The sequence below is a fragment of the Gymnoscopelus microlampas genome (genome assembly GCF_963454915.1).
Source record: "Gymnoscopelus microlampas genome assembly, chromosome: 23".
Classification (NCBI taxonomy): Eukaryota; Metazoa; Chordata; class Actinopteri; order Myctophiformes; family Myctophidae; genus Gymnoscopelus; species Gymnoscopelus microlampas.
In genome coordinates, this window is record NC_139960.1 from 15247449 (window position 1) to 15262972 (window position 15524).

The 15524-nt window shown below is 43.9% G+C and overlaps 1 protein-coding gene across 1 annotated transcript in view; it reads right to left on the reverse strand.

Moving 5' to 3' along the window:
- Positions 1–559: 559 nt before the first annotated feature.
- Positions 560–15524, reverse strand: part of gnptab (N-acetylglucosamine-1-phosphate transferase subunits alpha and beta) — a 45681-nt gene continuing 30716 nt past the window's right edge. Inside the window, exons 14-22 of the mRNA XM_084049404.1 lie at positions 12883–13827; positions 12099–12298; positions 10836–11055; positions 10560–10673; positions 9329–9414; positions 9109–9207; positions 7486–7653; positions 6242–6332; positions 560–1732 (exon numbers count right to left, since the gene is read on the reverse strand). Of these exons, the coding sequence (XP_083905530.1) occupies positions 1661–1732; positions 6242–6332; positions 7486–7653; positions 9109–9207; positions 9329–9414; positions 10560–10673; positions 10836–11055; positions 12099–12298; positions 12883–13827 (1995 nt within the window). The 3' untranslated portion in view covers positions 560–1660. The remainder of the gene's footprint in view (positions 1733–6241; positions 6333–7485; positions 7654–9108; positions 9208–9328; positions 9415–10559; positions 10674–10835; positions 11056–12098; positions 12299–12882; positions 13828–15524) is intronic.

The following is a 15524-nucleotide window of genomic DNA, read 5'->3' on the forward strand; positions in this document are numbered from 1 at the left end:
AACACACAATTAAATCTTTAATCGCAATAATTTGAGTGACTTATTAATCGTCAACTTGAATTTGTAATCGTGACAGCCCCACGCGTAAGACGATGTCTGTGAGGGCGTTGTTTTTAAAAAGCTGATTCAAATGTAAAAAGGGACGTATTGGGTGTGCAGGAATGCTTTGTGGGAACAATCTCAAACTCTTACAAAAAAAGGCACTTCATCGATTTAGTTTCTATAGCCTATATACAATTCATGTATGTTTTTTCTTCCCTAGTATGGTAACAACACAACACAAGTAAAGCTTAATTTATACCCCGTTCCACTTGCCGATAAAAAACCTGATCTTCAAGCTAAAGACTCATCCGACTATAAGAGTATAAATTAGGCTTGACCACTTAAACCCTGTATACTTGGCAGCCTGGGGTCCCCCAGGGCTCAATACTAGGTCTGCTAGTATTTCCCTCGAAACCAAATCTTTTCGCAGAAAACAGCCGATCCACAATCGTCGTACTGTAAGATCAGCTGTTTTCGTTGAAGGTTCGCCCCCCCAGAATAGGAACGCTCGGGTTCAAGTGGTTTTCACGATGGCCGTCGATGACTTCTTATTGTGTTTTCTCATTGGACGCCGTACCGCAGACATTCTCAATCCCTACTTCAACTTTCAGTTCTGAAACGCCAGACGGAAGTTTGACACACACACACACACACACACACACACACACACACACACACAGCATTACTATACTTGTGAGGATATCAGCTATTTAGGTGGGTGATTTTTTAACTAACTATCTCGGCTTGTAGATTTGCGATCATATATTATAGCCAAACTATAGCCACCTCTATTTGGCATGCATCCCCACCCGTCTGACAGTGGAGAAGACAGAATCGAATCCTGGCAAACCATAAACAATTTCTCTTGTGAGGTATCAGGAAAAGTGTCCTCATGATGTCTCTTTCTCATTATACTACACTTGTAGTGACATTTGACCCTCACAATTATAGTAACACACACTCTCTCTCACACACACACACAAACACACACAACACACACAACACACACACACACACACACACACACACACACACACACACACACACACACACACACACACACACACACAGTGTTTCACACTTCAACAGCAGATCAATCACATGGCTGCGCCACCACAGGGGGTAATTGGTTCATGTTGGCAAAGGTCCTCTCTGTGAGTGTGTGTGTGTGTGTGTGTGTGTGTGTGTGTGTGTGTGTGTGTGTGTGTGTGTGTGTGTGCGCACTTCTTATATGCAGGTCTCTAGCTCCCCCAGAGGAGTGGAGGAGTAGTGACAGGATTTGTGGCTGCCTTTTTTCACATGTCTGCAACATTGGGCGGCCCAGTAGCCTAGTGGTCCGTTTCCCTGTCACTCAGCGCCTGGCCAGAGCTCGTCCATCGCTGATCCGTGCCGGCGGGCCGTTTTAACCACGAGGACGTTCAAACGTTCAACGTCCCGAGTCTGGACTCTGTCACCAACTCGGGACGGTCCCCCATGTCTGTCCCCTCCACCCAATGAGGAGCAGGGGTACCGAGAGCAGGGGCAGAGGACGGGGAGGGGGGGGGGGAGGATGGAGAGCTGTGGTGGAGGTAAGTTGCAGACCAGGAGAGGATAAAGGAGGAGTTTCCACTCTTTTCTTTCACACGCGCTCGGAGCTGCTCTCCTTGCTGATTCTGCGTCGGGGGAACAGTTTGCGCTTCAGCACGATCAGCTGAGGGAGACAGGAAATGACATCATGAAGAACAAAAACAAGAACGACAACCAGAAAACTGTTTTTCATTTGTTGCTGAGGCAGAATGTGGGCTCAGTTTCCCCCCATACAGGAGTTTAGCCCATTAAGACCTGAGGCCGCGTCTAAAAAAATGTTTGCTTTCAAAGAAAATATATATTCACACATATATATTTCACAAGATTTGCACACATTTTCAAGATTTTTCAAAAATAGCAGATCTACAAGCTCGTAGCGCGGCACTCGGTGCCGCGCTACGAGCTTGTATATCTGCTATTTTTGAATAGCCAAAGTGTGAAATAATGCTTTTTAGCTCAAATCTAAAAATGACACGGATGCGTTCCAGGTCTTAATGGGTTAAAATAATTATGATAATAATAATAATTATAAAAAAAAAAATATATATATATATATATATATATATATATATATATATATATATATATATATATATATATATATATATATATATATATATATATATATATATATATATATATATCTGCTCAACGCTGTAGCTATCAAAGGACTTTGAGAATGTCACACTTCGGGTGGCAAAGCGGGATAAGCGATGTCGTCACATCGCAGCAAGAGGGTCCTGGGTTTCAAACACGACCAGGGACCTTTCTGTGCGACGTGTGAACTGTGTATGTTCTGAGCGTGTCCACGTGAAGGCTTCGTCCGGTAACCACAGAAAAACACGTATCTAGTGACTGGTTGAAAACACTGGTACATTAACCCATTAAGACCTGGAACTGTGTCACTTTTTTATTTGAGCTAAAAAAGCATTATTTTACACTTTGGCTATTCAAAAATAGCAGATATACAAGCTCGTAGTGCGGCACCGAGTGCCACGCTACGAGCTTGTAGATCTGCTATTTTTGAAAAATCGAGAAAATGTGTGCAAATCTTAGACTATATTGTTTAAAGCGAACATTTTTAACTCTATTCTTTGCTTCTGGGGGGTCCCTGGAACAAAACATTTTAAGATGGGGATCCGCGGCCAAATAAATATCTAAAAATGTTTTCTAAATCCAGTATGTTGCTATATCGGTTATATCACCAACTTTTCCATGTTTCCATGTCATAATATCATTTTGGGGGTCCTTGATATGAAAAAGTTTGAGCACCACTGATATAGAAACATACGTTTTTCAGAATACTGTTGGGATTTAGAAGACATTTGTAGAATCGGCTTCAGGTCTTAATGGGTTAAGGGAGACCGTGTCACTAAATCTTTTCGGACTAGGGGTCCGCGGCCAAATACACCCATCAATTTGGGGGGGTCATCAAAATGTGATACTTTTCATCTTCCCGCAGTGACTTAAGATTCCCCATCCATAACACGTCCATAACAAGACGTCTTTGACAGCCAGCCATCTGACGCCACAGTGTGGACGTTTGTGTGTGTGTGTGTGTGTGTGTGTGTGTGTGTGTGTGTGTGTGTGTGTGTGTGAAGCTACTTTGGCTGTCATTGCAGGTCACACACATGCCACGATGGGGACAAGAGGTCCCCTGGGGGCAACAATGGAAGGGGGCGGCGGGCCCTTCCTTCAAAAGGTCTTTCCAACTGTTAATCTTTCTTTAGATTCACTAAGGAGGAACTGGACACCGAGAATACGGCTTAGATTAGGTCAGCGCCCTCAAACGGCTCAGACCCGGGCCAAGTACAACTGACATGGCACTCGTTGTTGTAAAAATCCTGAGTGGCGTTTATGCCGTCAATGTCTGTGTCAAGTTGTTAATCACAGGAAGGTTGAAGGGTGTAGTAAATCACACAGGAGCGTGTACACCTCTAATAGGCCTGCACTCCCACCCGTCTGACAGGGGGAGAGGACAGAATCCAACCCTGGCAGTGGTTTGGGCAGTGCCACACAAAGACGGTCTCACGTTGCCACCAGTGATGTAAAGTAAATAAGTACATTTACTCAAGTACTGTGCTCAAGTACAATTATTACTTTTACTTCTACTCCACTACATCTCAGACGCAAATATTGTACTTTTACTCCACTACAATTATTTGAAAACTGTAGTTACTAGTTACTTTGTAGATTTTGATTATTAAAAAACATACATTACATTAACAATACATCACTTCAGCCCTTGGCAATTTGAAAATAGCAGATCTACAAGCTCACAATGCGTTGCGATGCGACGCATTGTGAGCTTGTAGATCTGCTATTTCTATACACTTTATACATTTGAAAACTTGTGAAATGGTACATTCTGCACAATGAGTACTTTCTACTTTTGGTACTTTAAGTACATTTTGATACCAATACTTTTGTACTTTTACTTACTTGAATTCCGGACTTTTACTTGGAACAGAGTATTTTTTACATTGCAGCATTGATACTTTTTCCTAAGTAAAACATTTGAGTACTTTATCCACCACTGGTGCCAACAAAGATGGTGTCACGTTGCCACACAAACACTAGAAGGTCTTCTGTTAAGTTTGTTGAGTAACGTGAGAGCCACGTTTCCACCGACAGGGATTTTCACATAAGATAGTTGTTGGGGTGTGTTTTGCCCATAAGTACATTTTGCACATACCTGGAATTTGTCCCCTGCATTTACCCACACTAACTACCAGGGGAGCAGCTAGGGTTCAGTGTCTTGCTCAAGGACACTCTAACGCTAAGCCAGGATGGGGCCGGGGATTGAACCGGGAACTTTACAGTTCCAAAGCAGCTGCTCTATCGTAATTCAAGGTCCGTTTGTACAAATGTCTTCTAAATCCTAACACTTTTCTGAAAAACCTATTTTGCTCAAACTTTTTTGGAACTGTGTCATTTTTAGATTTGAGCTAAAAAGCATTATTTTACACTTTGGGCTATTCAAAAATAGCAGATATACAAGCTCATAGCGCGGCACCAAGTGCCGCGCTACGAGCTTGTAGATCTGCTATTTTTGAAAAATCGTGAAAATGTGTGCAAATCCTTGAATATATATATTTTTAAAGGGAACATTTTTAACTCAAATCTTTGCTTCTGGGGGGTCCCTGGAACAAAATATTTTGATGGGGGTCTGCGGCCAAATACATATAATTTTGGGGGTCCTTGACATGAAAAAGATTGAGCACCACTGATACAGAAACATACGTTTTTCAGAAAACTGTTGAGATTTAGGAGACATGTAGAATTGGCTTCAGGTCTCAATGGGTTAAGGACCCCCAAAATTATATGTATTTGGCCGCGGACCCTCCATCTCAAAATATTTGATTCCGGGGATCTCCAGAAGCTTTGAGTAAAGAAATGATGACTTTAAAACATATATATTCAAAGATTTGCACAAATGTTCACGATGTTTCAAAAATAGCAGATCTACAAGCTTGGTGCCGTGCTAGGTAGGGACCCAGGTAGGGACCCTGTGCCCTACCTGTCAGTCCTAGCGGGAATTGCCCCAGCCAGCCTAAGACGAGAGGCCGCTACCCTCGCGCTTGCTAGGAAAGCCAACGAACATGACTGGCATATTCTGCACGAAACAACAACTAAGGCAGTGCCCCCAAGCAGGCTGAAGTCCCGCCACCCCTTCAGCAGGACAGCACAACAGATGCTTGGAACCATCCCTGAGGACATGTCTGTAAGAGCATGGCTGGAAAATGCCTGGAGACGGGAGTGGGAGTCGGCTGAGCCGTCACGGATGCACCATCACATCCTAGACCCTGGGGATGGAGTCCAAGGAGAACACCTACCACGCCGGCAGTGGACACTGCTGAACCGCCTCCGTACTGGGGTTGGCCGGTTCAAGTCGCCCATGAAGAAGTGGGGCCTGACAGACAGCGCAGTATGCGAGTGTGGCGAGCCTGAGCAGACTGCCGACCACATCATCACCACCTGTCCTCTGTACAGACCTCCTTCAGAGGACGGCCTCTTCCAAGTGGGACCAGAGACATTGGCGTGGCTTTGCGACACTGAGCTGGACATATGACGATGATACACGAAAGAAGAAGAAGGTGCCGTGCTATGAGCTTGTATATCTGCCAAAGCAGATATACAAGCCAAAGCCTAAAATACGGCTACAATTTATAATGACACAGATGCTTTTCCCTCCCATGTTGCAGTGGTCATCACTTCATCAAGTACGTATCCTGACCTGAAACATGTATTTTCTGCTTATTAAAGAGCTGGAGAGACAGGAAGACCCCCTGTTACACTCTATAGCAATGATTACCATCAGAATATAGAGCACTTAAAGGACGACTTCACCCATTTTCAACCTATCTTCATATAATTGGTCCCGACTAAGGCTCATGATAAAATGGTACAATTGTGATGGTTGTGAGCTTGTGTGGGTAAGAAGACGCGTCCTCACAACACAATGATAGGAGTCAGTCAGGTGACAAAGTGTTACACAGACCAAAATACTCTGGGTTGTAACCATGGAAACAAGATAATGGTCTGTCTCTGAGAGAGAGAGAGAGAGAGAGAGAAAGAGAAAGAGAAAGAGAGAGAGAGAGAGAGAGAGAGAGAGAGAATGTACAACACTGACCTGTTCAGCGAAGAAGGAGATGACAGTGAAGATGACGAGCGTCACGAGGACACAGTGTGTCCAGAACTTCAGCTTGTCCCGATACACACGCCTATACACACACACACACACACACACACACGCACACACACACGCTTTAAATAGAGCGACAAAAAACAACAACCGACATGATAAAGGTTTCCGATGACGAGACTGATGGTGTGTCAGGAGGAAACGGAGTGAATTATTATGGGCTGGCAGCCTGGCACCACCCCAGCATTTGACAGATGCCACCCGAAAGGAATGGCAGCATGCCAAGTGGTTCTCAACCTGTGGGCCGGGGACCACCGGTGGGCCACGAGGGTATTGCAAGTGGGGCCCCAAATAATTGGCCAAAAAACACTAATGATAGTATGGAAGTTTTCTTTGTGATACCAATAAATAGGAGCTTAACCCATTAAGACCGGGAACGCATCTGTGTCACTTTCTTTGGCTATTCAAAAATAGCAGATATACAAGCTCGTAGCGCGGCATCTGCTATTTTCCCCCCAAAAAAAAACAATTGTGGAAATGATGCGTTGTGAGCTTGTAGATCTGCTATTTTCAACACCCGAGCGCAACCAAACATAAAATGACTTGTCTTTTAGTTGTACTGGATCTCTTCTCCACTCCCTCACTAACATTTTAGTCTAGTTTTTATTTGTTGACGAAATTGTCATCAAGGACTTTTACCATCCCAGCCATAATCTGTTCGAACCGCTGCCGCATCCACGGCCAGGCAAACGGTATAGGAGCCTGGCGAGCAGTACCACCAGATTATTGAACAGTTTCTACCCCGCAGCAATCCGGCTGCTGAACAGAAATTGGTGACACTGCACAGAACTGTGAAATGTGCTTTAAAAGGGACATTTCTTGTAAACACTTTTATGCACTCACTCACATTATTATAGATATTATATATATGTAGTTTAGTCATATTATGCACTTTATGCTTCTCCTCTCTCCTCTCTCTCTATGAGATGACTATCTTTTAACTGCAATGATGACACAACCAAGAATTTCACCCACTTACTTGTAATGTGATGTGACAATAAAGATTGATTCTGATTCTGATTCTGCATGTCTTGTCTTGGTATGCTACCATTCAGTCATGTCTTGTCTTGGTATCCTACCATTCAGTCATGTCTTGTCTTGGTATCCTACCATTCAGTCATGTCTTGTCTTGGTATCCTACCATTCAGTCATGTCTTGTCTTGGTATCCTACCATTCGTGCAGTTCGTCCATGTGGAGGAAACGGTTGCGGTACTCCCGGGGCAGCTCAAACTGGGAGGCCAGTGGGAACATGGACTCATAGAAGTCTCTGAGCACGGCCTTCACTGTGGCGGCGTCTTTATGAGTGTGATCTATGTTGTCGTTCAGGCAGATGAACTTCCTACAGGACACATAATGCAGTCGTCAGTTAGTGCAGGGGTCTTCAACGTTTTCAGGCGAAGGACCCCTTGGCTGATAGCGAGATAAAGCAGGGACCCCCATTATATTGTATAAAATATGTATTTTTTCATAGATTTCATCGGCAGCTTCATAGACTTGTTTCAAAGCACTATCATGTTGGATTCATGTTAATGTGTATTTCCAGACATGTAACCATGCACTTAAACAATACTGAGTAAACCTGACCTTTCACTCTGTACTTAGTCTGCTCTTTTTTCCCCCTACACCAAACCACTTTGCCGAAAATAGCAGATCTACAAGCGCACAACGCCTCGCAGCGCGAGGCGTTGATCTACTTAGATCTAAAGTAGTACTTTTTGGCTAAAGTTCTCCTCAGAATAGGGATGCTTGGTTGAAGTGGTTAAGGTAAAAATCACACAAAGATTTGGCGGACCCCCTGTAGTAACTCTGAGGACCCCCTAGGGGTCCCGGACCCCCTGTTGAAGACCCCTGAGTTAGTGGTTTAGTACAAGTAACTACTGTGATTTTAGATTAGTATTTCGCAGATTTTGAAGCGTTTCGTGTCAGTGCACATACATTCCTCACGCACGACGACACAGACATTTATAATACACAAAACACCTTTTTTTTTCCCTGAACTTAAAACATCTCCTCACATCAGAAAATGTAGTCTTAGGTTCAAAATCAGACACTTACTGTTTTTGTTATTTTGTTGATTTTAGTTAAAGCTCTATTATGTCATTTCCTTTAGTGAATAAATGTTATTTTGGCCAATCTGTATGGTAGAGTATGTCAATACAATATAACGTATACAACTGGGATGGTTGTATTTGGTCTCCCTGCTCCTCTATTGAGACATTTAGATCCTGTGTCAAGGTTGGACACGACCTTTGACACGATCCTGTTTCTGGTTCGACACGAATTATGACCTGAAGGTCAAACTCTCCCCAGAGCAAGCAGGCCGGCAGGCTCTAGTGGTTCTCAACCAGTGGTCCTTGAGGGGGTTCCAGGGGGTCCCCAGCCAAATTGATAGTTAGGAACGAAATTGACCCTTATGTGTCTGTAACTCTGAGAGTGTACAAATGGAACCAAATGGACCCTAACGGGTCCATTTGGTTCCATTTGTACACTCTCAGAGTTAAATGAACACTGATGATGTTGATGGTGATGATGATGATGATGATACTACAGTGTAGATTGGGACCCCCAAGAAATCAAAATGGTTGAGTCCCTGATATATCTTTTAAAATGGCGGTCCGTGGGCTAATATGTGTCAATTTGGGTGTCCTTGGCGCGAAAAAGGTTGAAAACCACTGAGCTAAACGGTAAAAATAAATTCAGCACTTGTGGAGACCCAGGAGACCCAGGAGACCCAGGTTCAAATCCGGGATAGAAGAGGAAAGTTAGTTGTAACGATAATAACCCTGATCCTCACCTGGGATTCTTCCTGATGTCATCCAGCTGCCCCACCACATGGGAGACGTTGGTCCGCACCATCTTGAATGCGATCTCTTCCTCGCCCATGATCTCAAACCTTGATCGGCCGGAAATAAAGCACGTTAGCTCCGTATGGAGTGATCGTATCACATGAGAACAGAACAGAACACATCTGTTCCAGAACAGCTGGAACAGACGTGAGATGTGAGTGTCAGTACTTGTATTTGTTCTGGTCTCGGAAGGCCTTGTGGATGCGTTCCGTGATGGGCTTGCAGTGGAGCACCAGACCCTTTGTTACTGGAGGCTGTGGATTCAAATTTAAAATGAAGTATAGATTAAACTTCAATACTGTACATGAAAAGAACATGTAACTTGAATTATACAACGGCCAAGCAAACAAACAAACAGAACTTTTCCATTTAACCACTTATTTCCAAAATATAAACTATTTCAACTACAACTAGAAAATGTGCTCCTCGGAGCACAGGTCTCCGCCAGTACTGTTCCTGATTAATCCTGTCTTACCTATTTATATTACATATTGTCACGTGTCACTTGACCAATGTTAGCTTGGCTGATGGAAGCTCACTCAAAAAATATAAATGATTTTTTGAAGTGACAAACCTATTTATAGGTTTTTATTTCTTCATGCGTCTCGCTAGCCAATCAAAAGCATTGGTGACAACATATTGTCACGTGTCACGTGAAGCTTGACCAATGTTAGCTTGGCTGAGACGGACACACAGAATGACAAGAACGAAAACATACTCTCCACCTCTGGCGGAGACAATAATTAACACATTGAGTGCCAGGGGTTTTTCAAAACAGGGTACCTCCAGTGCCTGGATTTTTAACAATTTTTGAACCTTTTTCAAGTAGTCACAAAACATTTTCAGTGATCACCGTCCTCACGGTGATACCCTCATTACACACATAGAGGTCTCGTACAATCCGGGGAAAAAGATTAAAAACATTCGGTAATCCGTTCCATAGTTGCAGCCAGTTGAAAATAGTCGAAAATACATCGTAAAAACAAAAAGTACACAGGAGCCGAGATACAGGCTTTTGAAGTCATAAGTTAACCAGGAAGTGTATTGGAGTCTAAGTGTGTGTGTGTGTGTGTGTGTGTGTGTGTGTGTGGACACGAGGCAACGGGTGCGCGCGCGCGTGTGTTGGAACTGTTGCAGGTACCAACAGTCACTTTCCATCCCTGATATACTGTCTGTGCACAGACAGCGCATAACCCAAACTGCACTTTGGGTGCTCATATCCCCCGACGGGTATGGTCTAGTACAATATATAACTTATACAATTGGGGTGGTTGTATTTGGTCTTCCTGCTCTTCTATTGAGACATTTCGATCCTGACAAAGGTCAAAAAATTATAAGCACTTGCGCAGGAAACCGGTAAAAGGTAAAAAATGTATAATAATATCCAGTATTAACTGACCATGCTGGGGTCGTAGTAGGCCTCCTGCGTTGGGTTGATGAGGTGCAGCTGTGTCAGATTGGTGGGAAGGGTCTTGGAACAGTTGATCAACATCTGCTCCAGACCTGTCAGGTCCTGCAATTCAATAACACACACAATCTAATTAGAAGGGCAAGTAAGTGATATCTTTGGGGTTAAAATAAGTGTTAAATAGCTCTATATCGTGATGGCAATCATTGCTATAAAGTGTTTGTTCGGTAACGGGGAATCTCCACCTTGGACCTGGACTGATGGTACCTGTAGGCTGAGGGGCAGCTCGTGGATCCTGGTGGCGAGCGTGCGGATCTCGCGGTCCGACAGGACGCCCGAGTGGTCGGTGTCGATGTCGTCGAACACCTGGGACACGTTGTGCTGCTGCACGGCGCTCATCAGGAAGTAGAAGTAGGAGAAGGCGAACTGCATGTCCTCGGGGTGGCGCACGCGGTGGGCCGACGTCTTGTCGAACCCCTCCGGGAACCTGAGAGGCACAGTGTACAGTGTTTGTACAGTACATTTCAACACAATTCAAAGTGCTTTATATGCAAGGGATGATGTACCCTTTGCCGGTGGTATTGCCTCGGTGTTCAATCATCCTGAAGGGGGTTATTTATCAACAACAACGACCAGTAAAGGGTACATTATCCCGCTTATTACACGGCTACTTAAAAACATTCACTGCCAGGGTTTTAAAAAAATAGTTTGCCACCTCTGCTAGCAGTTTACATGGTAAAACATAGGAAAAATGTTTTTTGTCTGTTTATTTTTTAACATTGAAGTGAGTGGAGCAGCAACTTTTGGAAAATGTTATCTCCTGGTTCTTTGTGAAGAACGTTTTTGGCAGGCAATAGCTTAATTCTCAAAAACGTTTATAAACAAAGTACAAAGTATTTCCTTGCTTACAGCTATGAAAGTATTCCATAAGTGTTGCGCTGGGCGGACACGGTCGCCTCGGAAAACAAGGAAGTGTAGTGGATCAAATAGAATGCATTTTCGGTTACTACATTGTCTATTTCTCGCTTCAAATGTTTTCAAAAACATTCTCGAGAGCAACGTTTAGTTGTAAATGACATGGTGTGTTTGTTTACATGGCTGTTATGTTGGATACAGCACAAAATCAAGCAGTGCAGGTTGATATGAGCAGGTGCTCTGAGTCTTTGATTAGACAGCGGTCTGTTATTGAGCTCATCGTCATTATCCAGAAATAATACACCGCTGAATTCAGCGATTGACCAATCAGAATCAAGCATTCAACCAAGCTGTGTAATAAAACACATTATTAACCCATTAAGACCTGGAACGCATCTGTCTCTTTAGATTTCTTTGGCTATTCAAAAATAGCAGATGAGCTTGTAGATCTGCTATTTTTGAAAAATCTTGAAAAAATATTTTTTTGATTTTTTTCCAAAAACTGTTAGGATTTCGATTTTTTTCAAGAATCGCCTCAGGTCTTAATTCTTCTTAATGGGGTCTGAGTACTTCTTCCAGCACTGCTAGTATCTGATCGGGGGGTCAGTGACTCACATGTCCTGCAGCTCCTGCATGATGAGCCTGTCGATCATGTGGGGCATGTGGGCGGGGACCTTTCGGGAGGTGAACCCGAACTGTCCGTTGAGCAGTTTGTTGACGTAGCGCAGCGAGTCGGCGAAGGTGTCCTGCAGCCTCCGGCCAGCGGAGGCACTGTCACTCTTGTACAGCAGCTCTGTCTGCAGCCGCTCCCCTTCCTTTTGACGCCGTCATCATGAGACAACAACAACAACAACAACAACAACAACAAAGCAAGGGAGAAAGCCAGGGAAGTTAGGAGCAGAGCTACACTAAAATACAGTTTATGTTTATTAATAGATCGCCATTAGAGACACATGCATGAGCCTCTTCCTGGGGTCCTGAACAAAGTAAATGCAATACACATATACAACTAAAAATTACAAATAAAAGTAATAAAAGTAAAGATTTTATTAGTACAAAAAGACAAATTATATTATTATATAAAATCTAATCCAACAGTCCAGTCAAATTATACAAATACACAAATAACAGTTACATACTTGACAAGTTACTTGGAAAGATGTTTTTTTTAAAGTAATTTTATTATGGATTGTAGATAAGGCGTTTTTGGGCAGAACATTCCAGAGTTCTATTGACCTATATATACCAGTGAGTTTTAGAAAATGTGTTTTTGTTGCTGTTTTAGTTCTTACAGTAGAAGTTGAAGAAGAGTTTTGTGAATGAGGCCCGACGTTTGCCTATTATAACCTGCCCAGAGTAGGGATGCTAGGCTTTAAATGTGGTTAATTCCAGGACTTACCTCAAGCAGGTCCTGAAAGTATTTCTTTCTCTCCCAGGGCAGGAAGCCTCTGTCTGCTGAGGTGTAGTGATGGAGTCTCCGGCCCACTGGGGCCCTCGGCCCCCCGTCAGCCTGTGCTGCTGAGGGGGCCCGCAGCTCCCCGTCGGCCTGTGCTGCCGGGGCCCTCGCCCCCCCGCCGTCTGCCTTGCTCTCCGCGCTTTTGACTCTGTTCATGCTGTCCACCAGAGAGTTCAGCAGCTTGGAGGAGGAGGAGAGCGGCTTGTTGTCCTTCACCACGTCCAGAAGAGCCCTGAGAGACGAAGGGGGGGTGTCCCCCCCCGCTCGTTGACGAGGATCGTCATCGATCGGCACCGGGACGGGAGTCGCCGCTTTTAGTTTGTCTCGCTCCACCGTGGGTTTATCTTCTTTGTCTGTCTTTTCATCATCTTTTCCTTCCTGGATGATGTCCAGGGGCTCTGCGGGTTTTGGCAGCAGGTCCAGGTCTTTATATGGCCTACCTTGTACTTTGGCATGGTCCTGGGCGGCCGCCTGTGGATCCACGTCGTGCCGGTTCGGCGGTCCCAGCGCCAGCGTTTTGTACGGCGCCAGCAGCGCGGCCTTGGTGAGGTTATAACCCTTCACGGTGATGTCACCGATAAGAAGCTTCTCCTCCAGCCTTTGAAGCTCATTGCTCACCGCCGCCGGTAAGAGCGTGAGGTTGACCACGGCGGGCACTTCCACGGACACCTCGGGCTCCTCCCCGGGGCGCCTCCGTAGGACCTTGGGACCCCTTCTGTCCTCGGGGACGTCGGAGAAAGGGAAGGCGGGCTCCGGGGTGGGGGTGGTCGTCTTGGGTTCTTTGTTTCCGTCCTTGCTGGCCAGTTGGGTGACGTTGCTGGCCGGAGGAACCAGCCGCGTGTCCACGGCTACGGTGAAGCTCATGGTGAACTCCAGGTCATCCTCGCCCTGGAAGTAAGGTTTGTCACAATTATTATATACAGGGTTCCCACACATTTTTAACAATGAATTTTCAAAACGTTTCCAAAGTATTTTACCCCATTTCCAGGACTATAGAAATCATACAGTGCAATAATGAGACTCTTAAACCAGTGTGCCATCAATGCCCCAAGTAAGTAAGTAAGTAAATTTTATTTGTATAGCACTTTTCACAGAGAGGACTCACAAAGTGCTTAACATGCAGCAGAAATAAAAATAAAAAATATTCAATGATTAGAAACAGAAACAAAAACAAAAACACAAGACAGACTCGAGCGAAGGTGTCACGTGACAAAAGGAACAGCTCTACAAGCTAACAACGTATCAAGTACAGTAGCACTGCATGTTACCACGATTTACCAATCTTTCACGTAATGTTAGACAAAAACAATGTATTTCGTTGCTGTCGGGCAGAAACCTCCTATCTCTGTATTTTAACTTTTTGTGTTTTTTTGTAAATCATCCAGTGTCACACAAAAGCATCAAAAGTAGCAGATCTACAAGCTCAAAACGCAGCGCAAAACGACGCGTTTTGAGCTTGTAGATCTGCTACTTTCGCCATTTTAGAATTTGAATCCTGAAAAGTTACAGTTTTGGACAGAGACGATGGCCAAATATTTTCCAAAACATTTGATTAATTCCAAACCATTTCCAGGCCTGGAAAACATTTTTTCAAATTTCAAAATATTTCCAGGAATTTCATGACCGTGGGAACCCTGTATATAATAATCGCCTGATCGCAACTATTTGAGATAACCGCAATTGTTTCGCATTATTGTCAGAATCTATTACATTCATTTGCATAAATTCATCAGTTGAAAATTGATACTTTCAAGCATTAACCCATTAACACATCGCGTGCCAGTCGCGTAGATCTACGCCAAACGATTTAAAGCCGCAGTGTGCCAGTCGCGTAGATCTACGCGACTCGCATTTCCCATGTTAAATCGAAAAAGTGCACATTCCGGACCCATTTCCGGTTCCGGGGCCGACCGGAAACGAAATAAAACTGGTTCCGTTTTTTTCGCTCGCATCCGTTTCCTGTCTGGGCGTCAGCTTAGAATGGATTTATCTCCCTTGTTGTTTTCCTCACCGCATCGCCCTGTCTAACGTTCTCGCCTGTAACTTCAAGATGGCGGCACGGATCGGCTCGGATTTTTTTGTTGTTGTTTTTCACGGATCCCGTGTTTGTGTCGAACCAAATGAACGCGGATTTTAAACGGATTTAGCGGGGGCTATGACGACATGAAAAAAACAAAAAAACAACAAAAAGAGCTTGGCACTGGTAGGTACATTATGAGATTAACCTCTGGCGTCCAATGTGTTAAGACCTGTGAACGCATCAGTGTCCTTTTTAGATTTATTTGGCTATTCAAAAATAGCAGACATACAAGCTCATAGCATAGCAGTGCCGTGCTATGAGCTTGTAGATCTGCTATTTAAAAAAAAAAAAAATTATCGTGACATTTTTTTGCAAATCTTTGAATATATATTTTTCTAAAGCGAACACATCAAATCTTTGCTTCTGGGGGGTCCCTGGAACAAAATATTTGACAAATGTTCGCTTTAAAAAATATGTATTCAAAGACTTGCACAAACTTTCACGATTTAAAATGGGTTAAAAAAAAAGCTGAAATGGCAGATCTACAAGCTCACGTTATTTGTTT